This window comes from Anopheles moucheti, chromosome 3 (genome assembly GCF_943734755.1).
Source record: "Anopheles moucheti chromosome 3, idAnoMoucSN_F20_07, whole genome shotgun sequence".
NCBI classification, from domain to species: domain Eukaryota; kingdom Metazoa; phylum Arthropoda; class Insecta; order Diptera; family Culicidae; genus Anopheles; species Anopheles moucheti.
In genome coordinates, this window is record NC_069141.1 from 45485364 (window position 1) to 45506397 (window position 21034).

Below are 21034 nucleotides of genomic sequence, written 5' to 3' on the forward strand. Positions count from 1 at the left end.
ATCTAAATAGAACTATTTTGGATGTAACGGTTGTCTGTTTAACATCACGAATGCTTAGTTTGGTAATTGAGATAGTTGTATTGCAAAAATTGATTTTCTCTTGAAATAACACATTCTAATGAAAATCCTCGTGAATCCTATATGCAAAGGTATATTTCCATGCTTTTCCCATTTTCGTTACTTTTATTCTTCCCTTTTTATTTGCGATTTGGGTTTTTGATTTTTGATTTTTCTGCCGGTACGTGTACCATTCCAAATTAGGACAGCATACTTCCGACAATGAATAAATATTGACGATAAATGTCGTCAATTGACATTTATGTCGTCGTAATTGACGAGATCTTGTGTTCTTTGCGTAGCCTTCCAAACGTTTCTATCGGACTGGATAAGATTAAATTACGAGATTGTTTGACCCGCGAGCCAGACTTAACCGTCCCCTGGCATAATAGATTTTATTATGAATTGAGTGTTGGACAAATTTTTTAAATCGTCTAGACGCCATTTTTTGGGGTAGTGTAGTGTATTGGTGCTGGTCTTCACACGACAGGGCAGGTCCGCAAACTCATCCGGACCAATCCTCCGTAAGCAGGACTGACTATCCGGCAGCGGGTAAAAATAAAATTACAGAAAGCCAGAAATGGCTCCTGAGGTTGTTGTGTCGATGAAGCAGAAGAAGACATTTTGCTCAAATTTTAAAAACATGTGAAAAATGTGGTCAAAACGTTGGGAGGAATTTAAACAAAACAATTAGCATAAAAGTTTCGTAGCTTTAAATTATTGGCCACAGAAGGAGTTAGGTTCAACGATTTTTTATTTGCATTTATCCTTCAATTCCAAATGATATCGGAATTTAATATATCCATTTTATTAATCAATTTCCCTTCCGTCGCACGTTCATTTTGTTTCTGTAGGTGATGCCCGACACAAGCGATACATTGACCGGACGGAGTCCTTCGATGTTACCAAGCGCGAACGAACAAAATTGCATTGCTGACCTGCAGCCAAACTCACCGACATGGACCTGGACATGGTTTATGAGAAGCAGCACCTCGCAAGCGAGCCACTAGTGCGCGATTGTGAAAAATAACGTTTGCACCAACACACATCACTGATAAGACGGATTGCAACATTTATTACACATTACAAAAGAACGGGAAAGGGAAAATTCCCTAACAAAGCAATATCGTGCAACATTTTGTTTATTTGTTACATATCAGATAACACACTTGTTGTAATACGCTTGTCCTAGTGACCTTTTTCCAGTTGCTAATTTTATTCTATTTCTACTTTTAACATTCGTGTGTTCTCAATGTTTCTGATAACAGTAACTATCTCTTACCAACTAAAAGCAATGTGTATAGCTCGAACAGATAAAGTATCTTAATAAAACTACAATGAAAAAAAAAATTAAAATTCATCAACATTTGTTTGAAAGTGAATTTTTGCACGTTTTTCGGGAAAACCTTGCAACGAGAAACACAACAAGCTTGATAGATTTGAACAAAGAGTCATGCGAAACAGAACGGTGAAATCAATTTAAAGACAGAAACTCAGTAGCAGAAACAGAAAGCATAAACTTAAATATGAAATAAATTGATGTGATCAAATTAAGCTATTTAAATTTGATGAATAATGATACTACATACATGGCTAATTATTAACAATAAATGACAATATATTGAGAATGCATGCAAGCAATGGTTTCGTTTCAACGTAATAAAATCAATTACTATTAGCGTTGAGCATACAGTACAGGTAATATTATTATTATTATAATATTATTATTGATCATACGGCCCTTGGCCGTCATAATGGAAAAATAAATAAAAAATAAAAAAAATAACTCAACTTTACTTTCAAAAGCGCTTCAAAAACGACATTAGAGAATATTCATAATTATCATACAATCATATAAATATTACCAACTTTGCAATCGCTATATCGGCAGTCCCCGAGACACCCTATTGTTGTGGACCGCTATAACCCGGGAAAAATGTGCATATTTTGCATTTTCGCGTAAGTCTAATCCGGAAATAAAATCTTTTATACTTCAAAGTGTGCTTTCACCTTTTCGCTTAGATTTTTCCATATAAAATAACTCTGATGCCAAATTTCAAAAATACGCGAATCTCCGAACCCGCCTATCTCGGGGACAGCCTGTAATTCGAAATGTAAATAACTTTAGTACAAGGTTTTGATCCAACGGTAATATCCAGCTCAACTAACAAATATAGGGATAAAATGTTTCCTTATTCCATATGTTTGTTTTATATGTTTTATGCTATGTTTTAAAAATAATTTACCCTACAACGGTTAGTTAAATTTTTCATGATACATCATTGACGTCACAACAGTTTTGCTGTGAACAGGGGTGTCAAACTCAACATTTCATCGATATATATCCTTGTGCATTTGCAATGAATCGAATATTTTGCAATATTTTTTTTATTTCAACGCAATACCACACTTCCACGAAGCCAGGAAAACGTGTTATCAAATATACATTCTGATTCAGAACCTCTAATTATTCGACCATTCTTCTGCTAATACGTTTCGAAGATGATGAGAAATAACCCGCCATTCACTGCTCCCACAGCTTTGCCAACTCTGATAATCAAAAGGCATGATTTGACCGTAGTTTTCATTCAACTTTGAAGGCGCAAGCGCAATTATTGGCCAAAAAAGCTGCCTGTGCCACATTGCACAGTGCGTGTTGCTGCTTGTGCGACCTTTTTGTACAGCTGGCTGATCAAAACACTATCCGAATAGGAAACCAATTTGACCAGCTTATTGCGATGTTTGCTCTATTGACCTTTGCAACGTACTGTGGAGTCCCGCTTCATAGTATTAGCGGTGTGCAATTTCGATGTTGCATTATCTACATTTCATCGTACTTCAGTTATTATTTAGTTACAAAACATTGATTGCAAAGAACGATTGACAACACTTTAACTCTAAAAATTGGAATATTAAGAAATTTGGAGAATTAAGAAAATAAGTTTAAGTGATCGATACAAACAAAGCGATTAAGAATAAGAAATCTACTATTTTTAATGATTTTTCATCTTGAAATGATTTTTGCAAAGCTTTATCCCCAAATCCATTACTTTCGAATAGAAATAGTATTTGATAATACTTAAAAGTTGAAGTTTTGTTTAAAACCACCAGCTAAGTCATTTGACGTTCTTTTTCATTACAGCATTAACGCCAAGCAAATAGTGTATGGAGAAAAAGGATCTCACTCTCTAATAATGGCGCTCACAGAGGCACCAGAGAGTGATACTTGATAGCCCCCAACCCCTTTTTTGCATTGGATCGTATTTTTGCTACAACTCAGCGTAGACCCACACACATCTGAATACCGATGCTTTATTCATAGCTCGAATAAGCCCGTTATGAGCTATGAGAACAAAACCTGTTGGCAAGCGCGCTGTCAAGTTGTATGGAAACTATTCGGCTTCTTTCGGGGTCCTTTATCAATGACGTCACTGAGAGAACTAGCCCAAATTGAAGCGAGTGGCGTGTCGTGCATTTGCGTGTGTATGCGCTTGCCTCGGGCTACGTATTTTTTCGGTACGGTAACAGGCCTAAGTGGTTATCATTATGACATCAAGAATAATTATATGATTTCTTTACTGTTTATTAATAAATTTTGTTTATAAAACAACCGAGCAAGCACAGGATAAGGCTCATAACTGGGAGAAAATGCCCACGGTCATGCAATTTCGACAAAATATGTCGATCATACAGCCCTCGGCCGTCATAATGGAAATATAAATAAATAAGTATTAATAAATTTTTCCATTCACATTTATTTATCACTTTGTTTTAAAGCACCAAAAGCACTAGTTTACATGGCGATGGTGGTCTTAAGTGTTGTGTTGAAGTTGCACCCGATGGTGGCGGCGCGGTGTTTTGCTCAGGATTTTCACACGAAAACGATGTAAAACTGAAAAAATGCATGGTAATTAGTAAGGAGTTGATCCACTTTTGATGTTTTACACAAAATTACTCTCGTTTGGAAAAGATTTGCTCGATATTTTCGCAGTTTCGCATAAAACCCAAGACCAGAAAAGGGATAGCAACATGGTGTTAGAGTAAGATGTCATGATAAAACGTGCCACTTTATCAATGGGGAAAGAAATGTGACTGCCTCGCATGACTGGGCTGTTATTTGCGGGTTAAAAAATGCTCCCTGGGAAGTTCATGCAGAGCGAGAAGGCAATAAAAGCAGTTGAATGTACGACAGGGATGGGCATAAAATCTCAGAGAGAGCCACTCAGTTTGTGGGTTGTGTCGGTGTGAAACGTAGTGAAACTGGTAGTTGCGGGGTAAAAATTGCTCCCAGGGTGGGGTTTTTCCACTGACATTTTTCCCAGTTGTATGGCAGGAAAATTTTGGGCTTCGCGTAGTCGCACAAGTTCAATGTATAGTTTACAGCGTTACAGTGCTTTCGTTGTCCGACGTGATTGGAGGCTGTTTAAATAGGTTCAATGTTTAGTTGAAAATTTTGCGTAGTATCTTACTTACTTTACACCTAGCAAACGAGACGGGCAGTAGAGGGATTTTCATACAGGCATCGCGGGCTTTCCCGACAAAACCCCCCCGGACGTTATCCCCGCCGTTCTGCAGTAGGGGTTTTTGTTCCAAGACTGTGTGGGAAGTGCTTCTTTGTGCGCAGCGAACAAAAACTATACTGCAATTGAAAAGTTTTGTGACTTAAATACACAGTGGGACGATTTCTCTCCACAAGAGAGCCCCATTCATCATGGCTCCTACAAACTGGTTGTGGTTGGGAAATGTATTTTTCCTATCGCTCCCGTTGGCGATATTGGGAATCGATCTAAGCAGGCTTTACGGCCATCTGCCAGCTGTTTCGAAGCGCAATGGTGAGTGGGTGTTCCAGTGTTTAATCTTCAACGAAAAAAGGGCGTCCACCCCGTTTACGAGTAATGTTGGTTGAAACATTTTCCGACCTTCACTGTCTCTTCCCTTTGCTAGAGGCTTGCCACCCGTACGAACCGTTCAAATGCCCTGGTGATGGAAACTGTATTTCCATACAGTACCTTTGCGACGGTGCGCCCGATTGCTCCGACGGATACGATGAAGATATGCGTCTTTGTACAGCGGGTAAGTAATGTGACGGAATCGTACACCGAGGACTGTTGTTGCGTGTATCCTTGAGTAAGGTACAACATTCTGAAACCCTTTACTAACAGCAAAACGGCCACCAGTAGAAGAAACAGCGTCATTCCTGCAAAGCCTACTGGCATCGCACGGTCCTAACTATCTGGAAAAACTGTTCGGCAGTAAAGCGCGTGACGCACTAGCACCACTCGGTGGTGTGGAAAAGGTGGCCATCGCCCTCAGTGAATCGCAAACCATCGAAGATTTTGGGGCCGCTCTGCATCTGATGAGGTTAGTACACGCTTATCAATTCACCTTGCTGCGATTGCTATATGGCTTATATATTAGCTATTGCTGTTGAATAATTACTGTTAATGGGTTATTAATGCCGTGTAATTTTCATTTTCCACATCAGATACGTAAAACAAATCAACATTGTTTTCGAACAAAAACTGCTAAAAGTTTTTAATTTATTACTAACAATGCGGGGTTGTACTACTGTTTTATCTTCTAGGGCGACCTAGTACCGAAGAGGATGAAACACGCTGTTGAACAGCCATATGCCTGCGCTTAGTAGGACCTGTAGGGATTATAAAAATTATTATTATTATAGGGGATTTTTGATGTCCTTTTTGATCCTTATAGGGGATTATCATTATAGTAATAATAATAATAATTATTATTATCATTGTTTAATATTCGTCGGACCTTTGCAATCTACACAAACTTCTTTTATAATACTTGTAATTGTCGATGAAACGATTTGAGGCTTTGATGATCGGCTGTTTCTCGATTATGGCTTCAAAATTATTGTGGCAAAATATACATTAGAGGTTTGTCCAAAACTATTTCGCTGCTCGCGTCTTAGGACATCGAGATGGTAAACATAATTAAACTTTAGCCAAACCATCTTCTCCAGCGATTCCTGGAATAGTAGTTAAGATATAATTTTGGTCCATCGCATGCTACTTCTTGATAAAGGTCAATTTACGGTAGATATTTCGTCCCAAAGTTTAATAGGGAAGTTCTATTTGTTCTTTAACCTTGGATCTTCGAAGGAATTTCTTTGGGTAAATGATGTGCGACTGCAAATTTATTTCCTTCGCGTAAGACGTGTAGATTCTGGTCATCCGTTCAACCGTAATTGTCAGAAGTCGCATAGGTCACATAGTCCATTAATAACTCCGAAATGAAATTTTGTGATTCGTCGGTAAGAAGTCTTTCATCTGCAATTTTGTCTACTCTTTCTGGAGGTTGATAACGGTACTGGGAGGTCTGTAATGACGCTTTTGTATAACAATATCCATTTCTTCAATGTTGAAATATTACACCGACGCCTTGGGGATTCGCTCCATTTGTGCTAGATTTTCTCCTTGTGTATTATATCAATTATATATTATTATATCAACGTTAGGTAAAGCTGATAACAGAGGTCAAACTAATAAAGTATTGTTTAATTGACGACTTGGTTCAGATCATTTTGAAGCATACATTAGTTTAGTTACAATTGAGTGTTCTTTATAATAAAATGTCCGCTAATGTACATAATTTGTTTCTAGGTCTGACCTCGAGCATTTACGATCGGTTTTCATGGCAGTCGAGAACGGCGATTTGGGCATGTTGAAATCGATCGGTATCAAAGACTCGGAGCTGGGCGACGTCAAGTTTTTCCTAGAGAAACTCGTCAACACAGGCTTCCTAGACTGAGTATCGTCTGAGCTGCCGTATAGCAGTAGCTTCTATTATTTTGTACCACTAACACCGCAGATCTATTCTTACCTTGGATCACCAGAAGGTTTCACCTACTAAGCTAGCACGCATCGCAATTTATGTAGCTGTAATACCGGTCACAGAAATGCCGTATATGCCATATATGTTAATGCAAATAATGCAAAATTGGAGCTATTTAAAATCATCTGGACAATCGATCTTCTGGCCTCCTCCGTTGAAATCAACCGTTCCATGCAATGTTTAGGCAAAGATTAGAAAAAAGAGTAGAGCCTACCATAACGATTCAACGTTGGAATATGAGTATACTAACAAATGTCGATTGGTTTGGGTTGCTCCTTTACTTAACAGCAAAAAGGTGAAACAGCAACTATTCTTATTCGCCGAGTGGCAGTACTTGAACCAATTGACACAATCCTGACACAAATCATGTCCCAACGTATCCGTCGTTAGCCGAAGCCTCTACTATAGTGGGATGCATTTTTGGCTTCAATGAAGCATATCGTTGCATTTAGAAGGGAAACTACCATACAAACAACTACATCAGTGATATAGGATCATGCATAGTAGCAACTTCTTTAAGAGGAACTGAAAGGCAAGCAATGCGTATGGCGAACATCAACCATCAAAGACGGTTGTTCTGTCAGAAGCAAGCAAGCGCACAACAAATGAACTAGCATTGGGTGACCAACGGAATCAATTCACGTCCATTAGCTTATTTAAGATATATCTTTTCCCAGGTGTTTTATTAATTGTAATATTTCCGTTTCTTGTCGTGCATTTCGAGATGCTCGAATGTGTCGAACGTGTCATAAAGTGACGAAAACAGGGGAAAAGGGAGGAAGAATCCTACAAAACGAAGTGCAATCGATCAAATCAAGTGAGGATACAGAGTACAGAGTCATAAAATACATATCATTATATTTATAGAGGCCCGTGCATGCTTATACATTATACATTATACACGTATACACAAGTCGAAATGATCATCACACCAATGTGTGTGAGTGTGTGCCAGTGTGTGCTAATTACCTTACCAATGCCAGAATCTTACGGAAAATGCACACAACAAATCAAACATATCAACCAACGATGATAACACCGCCGGTGGAGAGATGTACCTTATGTATCATGTAATAACGCTGAAGCTGAGATAATGCCGCGCAACAAGCGATGGGAAGAGAATGGATGCTAGCGTGCGTGGTTATCACCATGCTGAACATTGTGACACCTGAGCTGAGTGGGAAAAGCAGGGAACCTGGACTACAAATTCGCAAACGCGAGAGTAAAGCGGAAGACAATTCACGGACGCAAGTAATGTGGAAAGCAAACCCCAAAGACATATCAATTTTTTTACGAGAGAAAAAAAAACCTTACCATCAAAATAACGATCACTACCGAGCTGTTTATAGAGAACTGATTTTTGAAATGGTAATACCAAATAAATTGTACACTTCCTCACCAGCAAACACCTAACACATCACATGCATCTCATTCACATATTTACTACAGTAGCTCACCGAAGATCACATCAAAGTTATATATATATATAGTCTCACGTAAATTGCTCATACCCACAAGTCGCCACATAACCAACACAGCTACGTCCACCCATTAGACCCATTGGATTCCATCATAAATGAACACTGATAAAAAAAACTGATAAAATGTATGTAAAATGTAACAATCATTGATTATATTATCCAGGTGAACAAGGCATGTACGTCATGCTGTGGATTGATCAATTTGCAGGATAAAAATGCATGTACAACAAATAATCAGCAGGAAGGCCACATGCAATTGTGAACCGTGCTAGGGCTCAGCATAAGAAAAGAACGAAAATATATCTATACCGGTATCTTGTGTCAATTGTGGCGTTGAATGTGTTCTTTTATTGCATTTACTTTTTGAAATATATATTTTTACATTTGCTCGAAGAATTCGAACTTTCTGCTTTCAAAGAGTTCATTCTAAGTAAGTTGATCATCTCGTGAATGTATGAAGCTCAAGCAAAAATGGTATACAATACCAACAACAAAATCCGTTTCGGACCGTTCTCCCGTAGCAAGGAGTGACTATCCGGCTCCGAGCCGGGCTAAAATAAATCGATACGGCCGTTCAACATAAAAAAAACTACGGCACAGGAATTCGCTGGTTTTGGTGCTGTTTTCACGTGGCCTGTAGCAAACAATCCTTCGCTTTTGGTTTGCAAATTATTCGAATTAATTTTAATCTCCTTTTGAGGTTCACCAAAAAAAATGCTGTGCGTAGCATTTGAGGGTCATGATGAACCTTCAGGGAACAGCCAGTCTATCTCCCCAAGTGTTTCTTTGGATGATGAATAAAACCAGATTAGACCAAAAGACAACATACTGACACGGATTACGTGCCTGATACGTGGCGCGATACTTCTTGATGGACGCGACAATTTCCGGTAGAAGACCACGAGTTCCACATGACAAAACATTTCTATTTATTAGAAATGGAGATGGATATCAACCTTAGCGAAGGACGTAATTTTGCCAAAAGTGCTGGTTTTATAGCATACGTGTCCTTTTGAAAGGACAGGAGAATCTGAATACGGATGACCTCAATTCAGCACTTAATATTAATTTCAATCTTATCGGCCTTTATGATAATAACCAAATAAATCGTCTGTTAGAACAATCTAATCCGAACACGCGAAAACGTCATGCACGAACAAATTACTCTACTGAATGCAAATTACACTACCATTTTTAATGTACGATTGTAACAGTACAATTTTCAGTTATTTCGCAAATACTCTGAACGAAATGAAACATACGCAAATTTGATAGGTAATGATAGATAAACCATTTCGTTCCATCATTGCCTGTTTATTTAATCTTTCCTGTATTCATTTTGTCCAACAACTATCATGCCTGAATAATTAGTTGTACACCGCGCACCGCACCGCTACTGCCGTTTGCTATATATTAAAAAGCGTCTTAATTATGCTCTAGTTTCGTTCCTTTTGCTTTTCTTTAACTCCATACTCAAGGTTCACCTAATCGAGTTATTAAACAACTTGATGGTACTACGAATGATAGCGCATTCCTCACTCGGAAACTCTTGTTTTTCCTTAATTGCTTAAAGGATGGTTAGTGTATACAAGCCGTGGTTCGATAGTATTTTATCTATTTTGCTGATTACGTTGTGTTTGTAGTAGAATGATAGATTTAATAAGAACGTTGTTGTTGTCGAAGCAGTTATGAGTACAGAATGATTTATGATTTTTTTTATCTATTTGCTGTTGCATAGCTCCTTTCCGTATACTAATACTATAGAGCTTCCACGGCACGCTTCAAATATTCGGCTAGGAAACGAGTTTGTGCTGCTGATATATATCCCTGTCCATTTGCTGGAAACTGCTGCTCACTGCTCGATCGAACATTCTACAGAAAACGCAATGCAGCATACTTCACTTGTAACGGTAATGGAGAAAGTTATGCTTTTCTCTACAAGTCATAAGAAGAGTGTAATTAATACGCGAGTTGTATGCTTTAATAACGCTGCATCTACACGGAAGGTGTTTTTAATTTGTCTACTATATTGCACTAGTTCCGAGATGAAATTGATGTGGTATAACCAGTAGAATTTGTGCTCACGGTTGCTAACAAACGGGATGCGATATGATATCCAATGTGTCCTTTCCTAGTAGTCATGTTGGGCAATAATGTTAATGGATCAGTGTATGATAACAGAAACATATTATTTCTTGTTTCGTTTGGTTGTTTTCATTTTTGTAAGTTGATAAAACATTATGCAACATGTTCAATGAAATTAATGCGAGTACGAGCAATGGATTTATTTTAGTCCATTTGTGCCTATGGTCGTACGATTACGCTGTATTCCTGCTTTTATTGTGTCTTTGATATGTATATTATGTCGATAACTAAACGACCTAGTACAAAATTCGTTGAAAACAGGCATATGACTCTCTACTTTATACTGTATTTTTTCCGGATGATATAATTATGCTTGTCAGTGTAGACCATGATATTTTTTAATGTTGGGGCGATACCGGGACAACATACCGTTGTAATGCCACATAACATAAATCATCTACAGCAATACAAATTTTCTACGACCGTTCGATGTTTATTCTTCAATATGTGTTACGCCAAATCCTCTTCTGCATGGATACATTTTTTTCGCATTCCTTTGTCCTTTGATATTAATACTCATAAGATCAATTCTTATGTTGACTTTAGTAAGAATACAAAAATATTTTGCAAGAACAATTAATTGCATTAATTTTGATTGAAACAAATACAAGTACAGTTATTTTGTAGCTGGCATTATTTTAGGACCAACAAGGATCAAATTAGACCTAAGAAATCAAGATTCGCAAAAAAACATTGGAAAAAAATGTTGACAATAATCACACCCGTTATGATTTGTTGTATAATATAAAAAGTTAAAAATGTGGCTAGATTGCTACTATGATTTATCAGAATTATATGATATTTCATAACTTTTAACTTTGTCATTATGAATGGAATTCAAAATGTTAATATTTCAGATTTGATAATGCTTCGCAACATAAACTATCTTCCCTTTTCCAGTAGCTTCTTCAAATGATTGTGAATTGAATCAATGTCGAAATGTACTTTCCTTACATTCTGTTCGTGCTGTAAAAATAATGTATAACATACCAGAATGCGCCCAGTACAATTAGAAGAAAAATTACCATTTTTTGGGTTAGTTATAGCTTGTTTTGATTGTTATGTTTTGTGAGTAAACATTGTTCCACATATGATATGAATGATTATTTAGCAGAAGGTATGTAATGTAGCCTTGTTTAAATTATTGATTTGTATGCATCATATTTGTTAGGTATATTATTGTATATGTATATACGGTCGTACTATAGATAATTTTCATAGTAATGATAGATATCATAATTGCATCAATAATAATAATATAAATATTTGTGAAACACGAACACTATCGCTACAAGTGTAAAATTGGTCCTTGCGAACCATCTGTGCTCAAAGTACACATGTCAATTACTAGAAGTAAACTATACAATTCTTCCAATAGTCTGTAGTCTGTATGATACGAAAAAGATATGCATGACTATATATGTTTTTTTTTCTTGGAGGACATCGATCGAATTACGAATTGGGTAATAGTTGCTGGTTTAACAATCTATTTTTTAGCGATTGTCGCTTCCAATCTACCTTATTGTTTATTGCAGTGTTGCCGTTGTGCTCTCGTGTTGCAATTCATCCTTCGACTCCGTTGTCATGATGTGGACCAATTCCTCTACGGCTTTATTGAGGTCGTCTGAGTGGATTTATTTGTCGGTAAAGAGCATGGAAGAAAAGTTAGAAATGAGAATGAATGCGTTTGAAAAATGTATAACAATAATTATATTATCAAAAGACGTTGCCGTTAAAAAAGCAACCATGCGATGCTGATAGTAATGTAAAAAATGTGTTGGGTAGGTAATTATATTTACTGTATTCTTCCTGCAGGGCGTTACGAAGGCAGAGCGGCACAGTCAGCCACGAACGTGTGTTATTGCGCGTGAAGAGAAGCCACCAACCAACCAATAAATTACATGTTCAGTGTAAAATGCAGCATGAAAATAAAACATATGAGTTTTTTTACTTGCAATTATGAGCTGATTAGAAAGCCTTTCGTAAATGTTGATATGTTAATTGATTGCACCCAAATGTACGCATACTTACCGGCCATGTGTAACAAACTTGAATGCGGTGGTGGAGGCGGTCGCTCATCCATCCCGTATTCCGATGGCATCATGCTTCCATTGCCTCCACTACCCATACCAACGCCTCCAGCTGAACCTACTGCTTTATTTGATGAAAAGGCATTAGTCACAGCGGCAACTCCGGCCCCTGTTTTGTCATAAGCATCCACACTGTACTGTTCCCGTTGTCGCATTTCATCTCCCGCCATTGAAAGGTACCCATTCATGCTGCCTCCTCCGACGGGACCATACAGAGATGTAGGTTTTTGATTCAATTCAGATGCTGCAATGAAAATGTATTAGTAAAATTGTGTATATTATTTATGACTTAAGCGTTATATCAGTAATTGCTAACTTACGAATTTTCTGATCATAATGTCCATTATGTTGCATTTTTGCCGGCGAATCGGTATTTAGTTGGGATGCTGTTACGGACCTAGTTTGTAGCGTTTGAGGTTTGGGAGGTGTTGGCTATGAAAACATAACAGGAAAATTATATTTGTCAATTAATTTAAATTAGGCATAATAATATAAATATGTTGGGGCTGCCCAATGGCATCATGGTAGTGGCGCCGATCTTCATACGAACGGATCAGACCAATCTCCCGTTGCATGGACCATGACTATCCGGTTACGTGGTAATATAAGTCTAGTAGCAAGAAATGGCAGGCATGACCTAGTAGGTCGTCGTTACGCCAAGAAGAGAGAGAGACTAATATACGTATGCAATTACCTCATGCAACAGCTGCCGTAAGCGTTGCAATTGAGCTTCCAACTGCTTGTTGTGGTCTTCTAATATCTGCATTCGAGCTTCCAATCGTCCTTTATGTTGTCTCAACAGTTTTGCTTCTGTGACCATATCCTACAACACAAAAAACCAGGAGTTTTAGATGCCATTCATTACTTTCTTTTCCGCTTTTTTCATTATTTACCGAACCACCGGTAGAAGTCGGTGTGACAGATGAAAGTATAGCATTCGATGCAGATGTCGGAGTTTTATATCCTTCATCTGGTGTAGTGATGGGTGTGCTCGTTTTCTTTGCCTTAAGCTTTTCATATTCGGCCTGTAAATTTGCATTCTCTTCCTCTAACTCTTTTATCATAGTTTCCAGCTCTTCTCGCTGCTCGGCTTCCATTGCAGCCATCACCTGCACCGGGGACTTGGGACCGCCGCTGCCCGTTGTGTTTCCGGTAGCGTTCGCTGCTGGTAACGCTTGACAGTACTGTGCAATCAGCTGATGCTCGTCGTCACTGTCGGGTGTGGAGTTGGATCGAGTTCCACATTCCACCTGTGCCAAACGGGATGCGTACATTTCCAACCGAGAGTGCATATCGTTCTGCAGTGTGTGAGTTCCGTGTTGTGGACTAGGGATGGGACTTTCCAGTGCGTCACCTTCTAACACACTTTGTACGGGAAGGTAACCAACGCGAGGATGTTTCTTAAAATACTTGCGGCTTTTAAACTTGTTCCTCAGTGCTCTGGTGAAATCTCTTACATCTTCCGTCGATGTCGCCTGCCAAACAAAACCAAACAAAATTGAAACATTAGATCTACAACAACCTAAATCTACATCCGTACTCACCGTTGTGCAGTATTCGTGCATCGGATGACTTAGTTTGTGATTCTTTGTACTGCGCCCAGTAAAGAAACATTTTTGGCACATGTCGAAATTGAAACATTTCAGGCAACGATAACGAAAACCTTCAATCGGGTACTCTTTGCATATGTTACATTTAGCTTGATGCTTCGCAGTTTCAGCCGCCACAAGCCTATGTAACACAGGAAGCCATACAATGCTTTGCGGTTCATGTTGGAGCCAGCTGAGAAAGTGTTGCGCTTCAATTGCCGTTTCTAACAATTCGCCATTTTGACTAACACCACCAGCAAGTTCAAAGCACGATCGGACTGAAGGTTCAATGTTGGAACCACCAAAGGCGGCAACTTCCCCCAGCTGACGGGGCACTTGTATGCAATCGTGTAATAGTAGCCCCATTTTCCGCTGATCTACCTTTTTCTCCAGATCAGCAATCAACCGAAAGAGATAACGATATTTCTCCTCCAGATGCCCGCGACACAATAAAATTAATCCAACCTGCCACGAAATACATATTGTTTTAAAATCCAAACCTTCAACCAAGAAAGTGCAATTTTTCTCGTTCAACTTACCTTGAAGCTGAGTACCCGTATCTGTCCCGTTCGCTGAGAATCATACACATTGAGTATCCAATTGATAGCCAAATCTAACATCACTGCACGATCGTTGGGTTCCAGCGTTGTGTACAACGAATTTAAAATTGTTGTCATGTCGGGTATATCAATCAGTTTATCATTCTGTGCCCGCAAACCATATCGATCAAAAATTTCGATGGCAACACTCATGTTCAAACGATCGAAAGCTAAAAATGAATTCAAACTCAATTAGTATAAGTCCCGAACTGATATAACATGGTATGGCAAACACTCACCGAGTCTTTTCTGGACAGTGCGGAGCTTCAACGCAGTGCGGTAAGCGGAAAATCGGACTTCATTCAGATCAGCTAAAGATTTCATTAGCTCTATCATTTCTGGATGATCCCAATGTGTGCTTTCACGTTCGTGACTGTGAAGAAGATAACAGTCGTTGGATGAAAACGTTTGATTGAAAAACGTTGGATAGAATTACAAAATATCCCTAGCTAATCTTACTTGATATAATAAGGCACATTGGCAGGTGTCACTGCACGTTCCCATGGTATTTGGACGCTTTTTTCTAGATTTGGAACAGTGGTACCTCCAGCAGCAATGTGAAGAGGTTTGGTGAATTTTCCACCCTCCTCATGATGACTTCCAAGCATACCATCTTCCCCACCAACATGCGTTTGATTACATTGCTGCAGAACTTTGAACCGTTCTTCTACAGCAATATGTAAAAGCTTCATGCTGTTTGGGATACACAAAACAAAATGAACAAACATGTCACACGTTTCACGATATCTATAACCAGCATCGTACGGAGTTTTTGAGACTCACCGTGTATTAATATCTTCAAGCTTGGCCAAATACGGACTCGGAACGATTACACGACAGGAAGAGAAAAAGTTTTGCTGCTCGTTACAGTCATCCAGCAGTGCATTAGCCGTGGTAAGTTTGTCTTTTAAGCGTTGTAAATGCTGCATCTCTTCGGTAGTGTCCGACCCAGGGGCGGGAATTGTCCACGAGTGGGTGATTGTTTCAGCTGACGCTACTCGGGAGCTTAAATCTTCGAGAATTTTTTGAAATTGTCGCATTTTCTAAAAAAAAAACATACAGTCAATCCCACATTAGTGACTATCCAGGATCGGCAGTCATTAATCGAAAGGCTAACTTACAGTAATATTTTCATCCAGTCGATGCTTCCATTTGTCGCACCTTTCAATCAACAGTGTCCATTGTTCCGACAGTTTGTTCACCTCCCGGCGTATGCTGCGGCTCAGAATGCGATTTTGTTCTTCGGTAGAAATGTACATAGTTTCATCAATTGCTGTGACATTAAAGGGAAAAGTCACACGATTTACATTTAACGGATGCTACATCTACAAACTCTTTTCACACACGTACCTTCGGAATCACTTGTATCGGAGAGTGGCGATTCATTTGATATGTATTGTCTTCCATTCATTAGGTTGTTCTCGATTATAGACCTCTTATCGTCGAGCTGGCGGCGAAATGCTTTATGCTCATCCAACTGCATTTGCAAGCTGTTGGAATCGCCATTGATCGAGCCGAATCCAATCGAGGTGAGTTCGGTATTTTTTCGAATTACCCACTCCGTAAGTTCGCGAGACGAAAGCAGTAGAGCATTCCAATGATCGGAGTTTGATTCCAAACGGTTCCTAATGGCGGCACTGCGCGAGTTCAGATGGTTCCAACGCTGATTCATTTCGTCCAACTTGTGCTGCAACATTACAGCATCCTCTTGTGATGTTAGTGAACGCAGCAGCTTACGTCCAGTATTGTCCAGTCCTTCGTATACCTTCCGGTTTGCGTCGATTTCTGATTGCAAATCCTACAATGAGAAGAAAAAACAAACACCATGAACATGATCGACCGATCTGAAGTGAATGATGTGGCCGAACAATACCATTTCCTATTTGAGTGAAAAATATCATTCACGACCGACACGCACAAACACCTAGAATTATTAAAAACTGCAAGATCGTGTGCCGACTAGTCTGCGCATGAGCATGTTCTACATCATAAGTTGAGCCCGATCTAAATCTTGTAGGTGAAATACGATATGCAACTACCACCAACACCCACTGCAAGTATTGATGCTGCGGTCTGTTATTACCCACGATCTCTAGTTGCTTTTCCCCACAACGCGGCTTAGATCAGTATAGTGCCTCACTGGATTCGCTCACAATGCTAACAATGTTAATCATAGCACATTAAAAGGTAAAAATAATTCTATCAATTTCACTCCCGTCTTTGTTGACAAATCACTCTTGCTCGGTTCACTTCATCATTTTTACTTCATTCCTTTACCCAAGCAGCAATTTTGTGTCGCAATTTCGACAGTTCTGCTTGCGTGCTGTCAACTGAAGGCTGCGGAACAGTGTTCTTCGAAAAGTGGCAAAGTGCACTCGATTTGTATTACATAGCGTACCCATTGATCAGTCAAGATCGCTGTGTAGCTACACAGCTGAGATCACAATCTATGCAGAGCCAACGAACAATTTACAAAACTTTTTCCAATTTGTCGTGTTTGGCTCCCCTTTATCATCAACCACGTTACCAATGTACACAAACAACATATTTCATACCGTTTCATTTCATAGCTAAAAGGGATCTTTATGTCTTAAATGCGACGAGTTGATTTGTGAATAAATCTGGAGGCTTTGCTCAGTCAGGATGTCAAGTTTCTCTTCGTTTGAAATTAAATGTATTGATTCATGATTGATATAATCGTTGTCATATTGGCAACAGATTTCAGCGAAACAATCAACTCATACTCTCTATCATAGCTGATGATCATACATAATTTGCTAATAAGACAAATATTTGCCCGTATAAACTCATATCGCGAATTGCGGGAGAACCATTTAATATATATTCGCTGATGTTAAGACATTTGATATTAGTACAATTTCACAATCGATTGATTGAAATTGATTTACGTTTTTCACATTGATTGTTTGGTGTTTCAATTATCGAACACACTGCAGAACATTAAAATGTCCAATGAGTAGAAACGAAAAAGCTTCGTACCTTTAAGCAGTGTGGATTCCTGTCCGCTTCCGATTCCGTGTTTTCACATAGCGATTCTGCCTCACTCAGCCAACCGAGGAACTGTGAAAAACGGAAGAAGTTTCGATTAAATAAATTTTGGGTTTGAATTAGCAAAACTCCCGTATTTATAAATGACGTCGTCCTACCTGTTCAAATGTACGATCAAATGTTTGCAATGAATGTATGGCGGCATGAAGTTGTTTTCCTCTCGAAATAATGGAGTTATTTAAATTATTGTACCTAATGGGAGGCGAAATATCCGAAATGATGTGATTTAATAATTGTTTCATAAAATGTGTACGCTCACACGCGCCCAGATACCACTTACCTCAGGTTGATTGATTCGGTCATTCGCTTAATTCTCGATGTATCGTCACACTGGTATACCGATATTAGTTTCTGGGTCAGTTGGTTGAATAATTCAATTTGATGATTAAATTTATGCAGCTCCGCATGGAAGGACTAAATGAGATATACGTTTCGGTTAGCATCTCTCACGTGTAAACCCAGTTTGCTTTGCAGCGGGTTTGGTTTGCTTTATCCATGTTGACAAACAATACCTTTTGCTCTTTCTGCTGAATGTCTAATACGTCGGCCGTCGTTGCTACTGGTCCCATCCGTTCCGTTATTGTCTCCATTCTGCTTAACCAAGCGTCTATTTCTAGCCTTTTTGCTTCGTATCTGTGTAGTTTTGGAGCCATGCCCATGGAAAAGGAAATCACATTACAAGCGACGGACAAACAAATTCCACAATTTGCATGTACCTTTGAGAGTCCCCGAGCATTGCGGTGAGTTGGGTTTTGCGTTGCATTACCGATTGGTTTGTATCCTCCCATTGGTCTTTCATGCGTGGAGCTAGACAATATCGAATGAAATGTTCAGGATAACAATACTTTTGTTTGCGTTTCGATATATTAAGTAAGAGACGTAATGTATGCTACTCGATGATCGAACAATTTCACTTTTTAAAGAATCAGTATGATATCAAATAAGTGTCCATAACTTACCTGAATTGTTAATTGAAAACAGACTCTCATCATGCGACGAACGCCGCCTTGTGCGAAGATCGTCCTTGGACAATCCCATCTGACGGTTCAAGCTGTTCGTTTCCTTACTACGAGCGATAACGGGAAGAAGCTGCTGTTTGATAAACTCCATCTCCTGCGATCTTTGCCGTTGTTGGCTGCTTCCGTATTGTAATTCAAGCGGAAGGTGTCGATCCAGTGAGCGGAACTGATGCTCCATCGGTCTTTGCGGTATGCCGTGTTCCATACCATTCGTGGTATGGTCATGAAACGATCCGGACCCTCCAGCGTCGAAGCGCAACTTCTCCATGCTTACTCCACGTTCCAATCCCATTTGCTTTGGGTTTTGATCGAACCGATCGAACTTAAACCCTTGCAGCATACCTGAAGTCGTACCCGGTCCATCGAAAGGATTGTCCAGCGATGTGGCCGATCCCATTGAATTAGAATGTTTACCCATTAGCTCTAGTCGCCCGAATTTCACCGGATGTGCGATGCTCTGCTGCTCTTCAGCTTCCACCGAAGATCGTAGGCTCATCTGCTCTTTAATGGCACGTTCCACATTTCGCAAACCACTCTCAATCCCACGTAGAGCATCCTCGGATCCATAATCTTCCAGCTTCGTAGGTTTTGTCGTCGTTTTAGTTGCGGATGAGCGCTCTTTGCCTAATGCATCATTCGTCCTGTTAGCCACGGCACCACTCACTGAGGCGGATGACGATGACGATGCTGCTGCGGTCGTTACAGTCGCCGGGGAAGCTGCAATTCCCACGCCAGGAGCAATGGGATGTGGTGCGGGCGGAAGAATTGTGCTATTAGAGCTACCCTGTGCAATACTGGACGACTTTTGTGGCAATGGAGGCGCACGGTTTGGTGCAACACGTTGTGATAATAGCATGCTAGCGCTTGGGATGTTCTCATCCTTGTTCGAAGCACCGATAGTGGTTGGTCGTTTCGTAAGATTTTTCGGAGGTATTTCAGGTGCTTTAACACTCCCTGCACCGACTCGGACCGGAATTTCAGGCGGTTTTGCATGACTGGATCGAAATAGATGCGAGTTGGATGGTTCTACTCCAGCGGGGCGTGTATAGGTCTCTTTCAAGGCGACGGACTGCTGTTGTTCCATTGTAAGCTAATTCTTCTCCTTGATGCCAACAAATTGCGCTCGCTGCAGTCACATGAACTTATGCAGCACGTCACCGGTCTCCAAGCAGTTTAAGTTTTTTAGATTTAGGTTTTAAGGGTTTTAAGGGCTCCTTTCACTTTGGTAACAGCTAGTGTTATTCGACAAAATTGAAAAAAAGAGCCTGCAGGACTATTATCATACTTTGGATGTGCGTAACAAAGATTCTCCAGCAACTTATACGGCCACTACTATACCGGACAATCATGCATACATTGTGCTAATGATTGAAATCATTTGCGCTTGAAGGGTTGTCTGGGGATGGAACACCCAGATGAAAGAATCACACCTAAACCAACTATTCTCACTGCACTGTTGAACGTTCCACTTAAAATGCATTTGATTATTGTACACCAACGCACAAATGAAGTAGCTTCACCGAATCCAGGAAACGATTCAGAGTTTAACACTTTTTCGTCGGCTTTTCCGATCGGTGCTTGATATGTATTTTTTCCACTTGCATCCTTCTAACACTGATTTGCATTGAAACGCAACAGCGTTTATGTAGCAAACGTACGATCCTTCTGCATCAATTACACAATTAATCAAATCAACTTGCTTACCTTATACTATTCTCCTACACAGTAGCAAATAATTATTCGAAGATACAAAATAAACCATGAATAGGAGAGGCTAGCAAATTAGAACTGAAATCTTTCACTAACTCCTGACACAGCCACGGCCATTTGCTCTCAGTCCTTTTCGCTTGCAACCGATATGGAGAAACGAAGCGAACCACCTGCAAGCGGCTTACGAAAGGACATGCGCAATGCATCCCATCAAACTAGGGAAACAAACCTAAACGAAATCCGCTTCAACAGTCGGACCAACAAAAAAAAACATTCAGATTGTTCCCTTTTCCAAAGGCTTCCTGTGCTTAGGGAGAATTGTAAAATGAATCGTATCACCTCAATCGCTATGAATCTCTATTTAATTTTTGTAGCTTATTGCGTGAAACTTGGGGATTGCACTATATGTTTTAA

The 21034-nt window shown here is 39.5% G+C and overlaps 2 protein-coding genes across 2 annotated transcripts; one reads left to right on the plus strand and one right to left on the minus strand.

Moving 5' to 3' along the window:
* The first annotated feature begins 4437 nt into the window (after positions 1-4437).
* On the plus strand, positions 4438-8713 carry LOC128300458 (IDLSRF-like peptide). The gene is made up of 4 exons (XM_053036521.1): positions 4438-4889; positions 5002-5130; positions 5220-5418; positions 6687-8713. The coding sequence occupies exons 1-4, from the start codon at positions 4769-4771 to the stop codon at positions 6832-6834; spliced, it is 597 nt and encodes a 198-aa protein (XP_052892481.1). The 5' UTR covers positions 4438-4768; the 3' UTR covers positions 6835-8713.
* A 970-nt stretch (positions 8714-9683) lies between these two features.
* Positions 9684-19994, minus strand: LOC128302105 (dystrophin). The gene is made up of 18 exons (XM_053038833.1): positions 18851-19994; positions 18608-18698; positions 18404-18524; positions 18172-18305; positions 17990-18083; positions 17823-17903; positions 16173-16620; positions 15944-16095; positions 15606-15865; positions 15282-15515; positions 15062-15195; positions 14763-14992; positions 14179-14688; positions 13528-14109; positions 13329-13457; positions 12955-13066; positions 12576-12878; positions 9684-12168 (listed from the first exon to the last, which is right to left on the minus strand). The coding sequence occupies exons 1-18, from the start codon at positions 19992-19994 to the stop codon at positions 12071-12073; spliced, it is 4857 nt and encodes a 1618-aa protein (XP_052894793.1). The 3' UTR covers positions 9684-12070.
* Between the last annotated feature and the right edge of the window lie 1040 nt (positions 19995-21034).

Excerpts from the sequence above, each read along its gene's own strand:
- LOC128300458 (XM_053036521.1), top strand. The coding sequence starts at position 4,769 with ATGGCTCCTACAAACTGGTTGTGGTTGGGAAATGTATTTTTCCTATCG. Across the intron at positions 4,890-5,001 it reads AGCTGTTTCGAAGCGCAATG|AGGCTTGCCACCCGTACGAA; the intron begins GTGAGTGGGTGT and ends TCCCTTTGCTAG. Across the intron at positions 5,131-5,219 it reads TATGCGTCTTTGTACAGCGG|CAAAACGGCCACCAGTAGAA; the intron begins GTAAGTAATGTG and ends CTTTACTAACAG.
- LOC128302105 (XM_053038833.1), bottom strand. The coding sequence starts at position 19,994 with ATGGAACAACAGCAGTCCGTCGCCTTGAAAGAGACCTATACACGCCCC. Across the intron at positions 18,084-18,171 it reads ACCGAATCAATCAACCTGAG|GTACAATAATTTAAATAACT; the intron begins GTAAGTGGTATC and ends GCCTCCCATTAG. Across the intron at positions 12,879-12,954 it reads ACATTATGATCAGAAAATTC|CATCTGAATTGAATCAAAAA; the intron begins GTAAGTTAGCAA and ends TTTTCATTGCAG.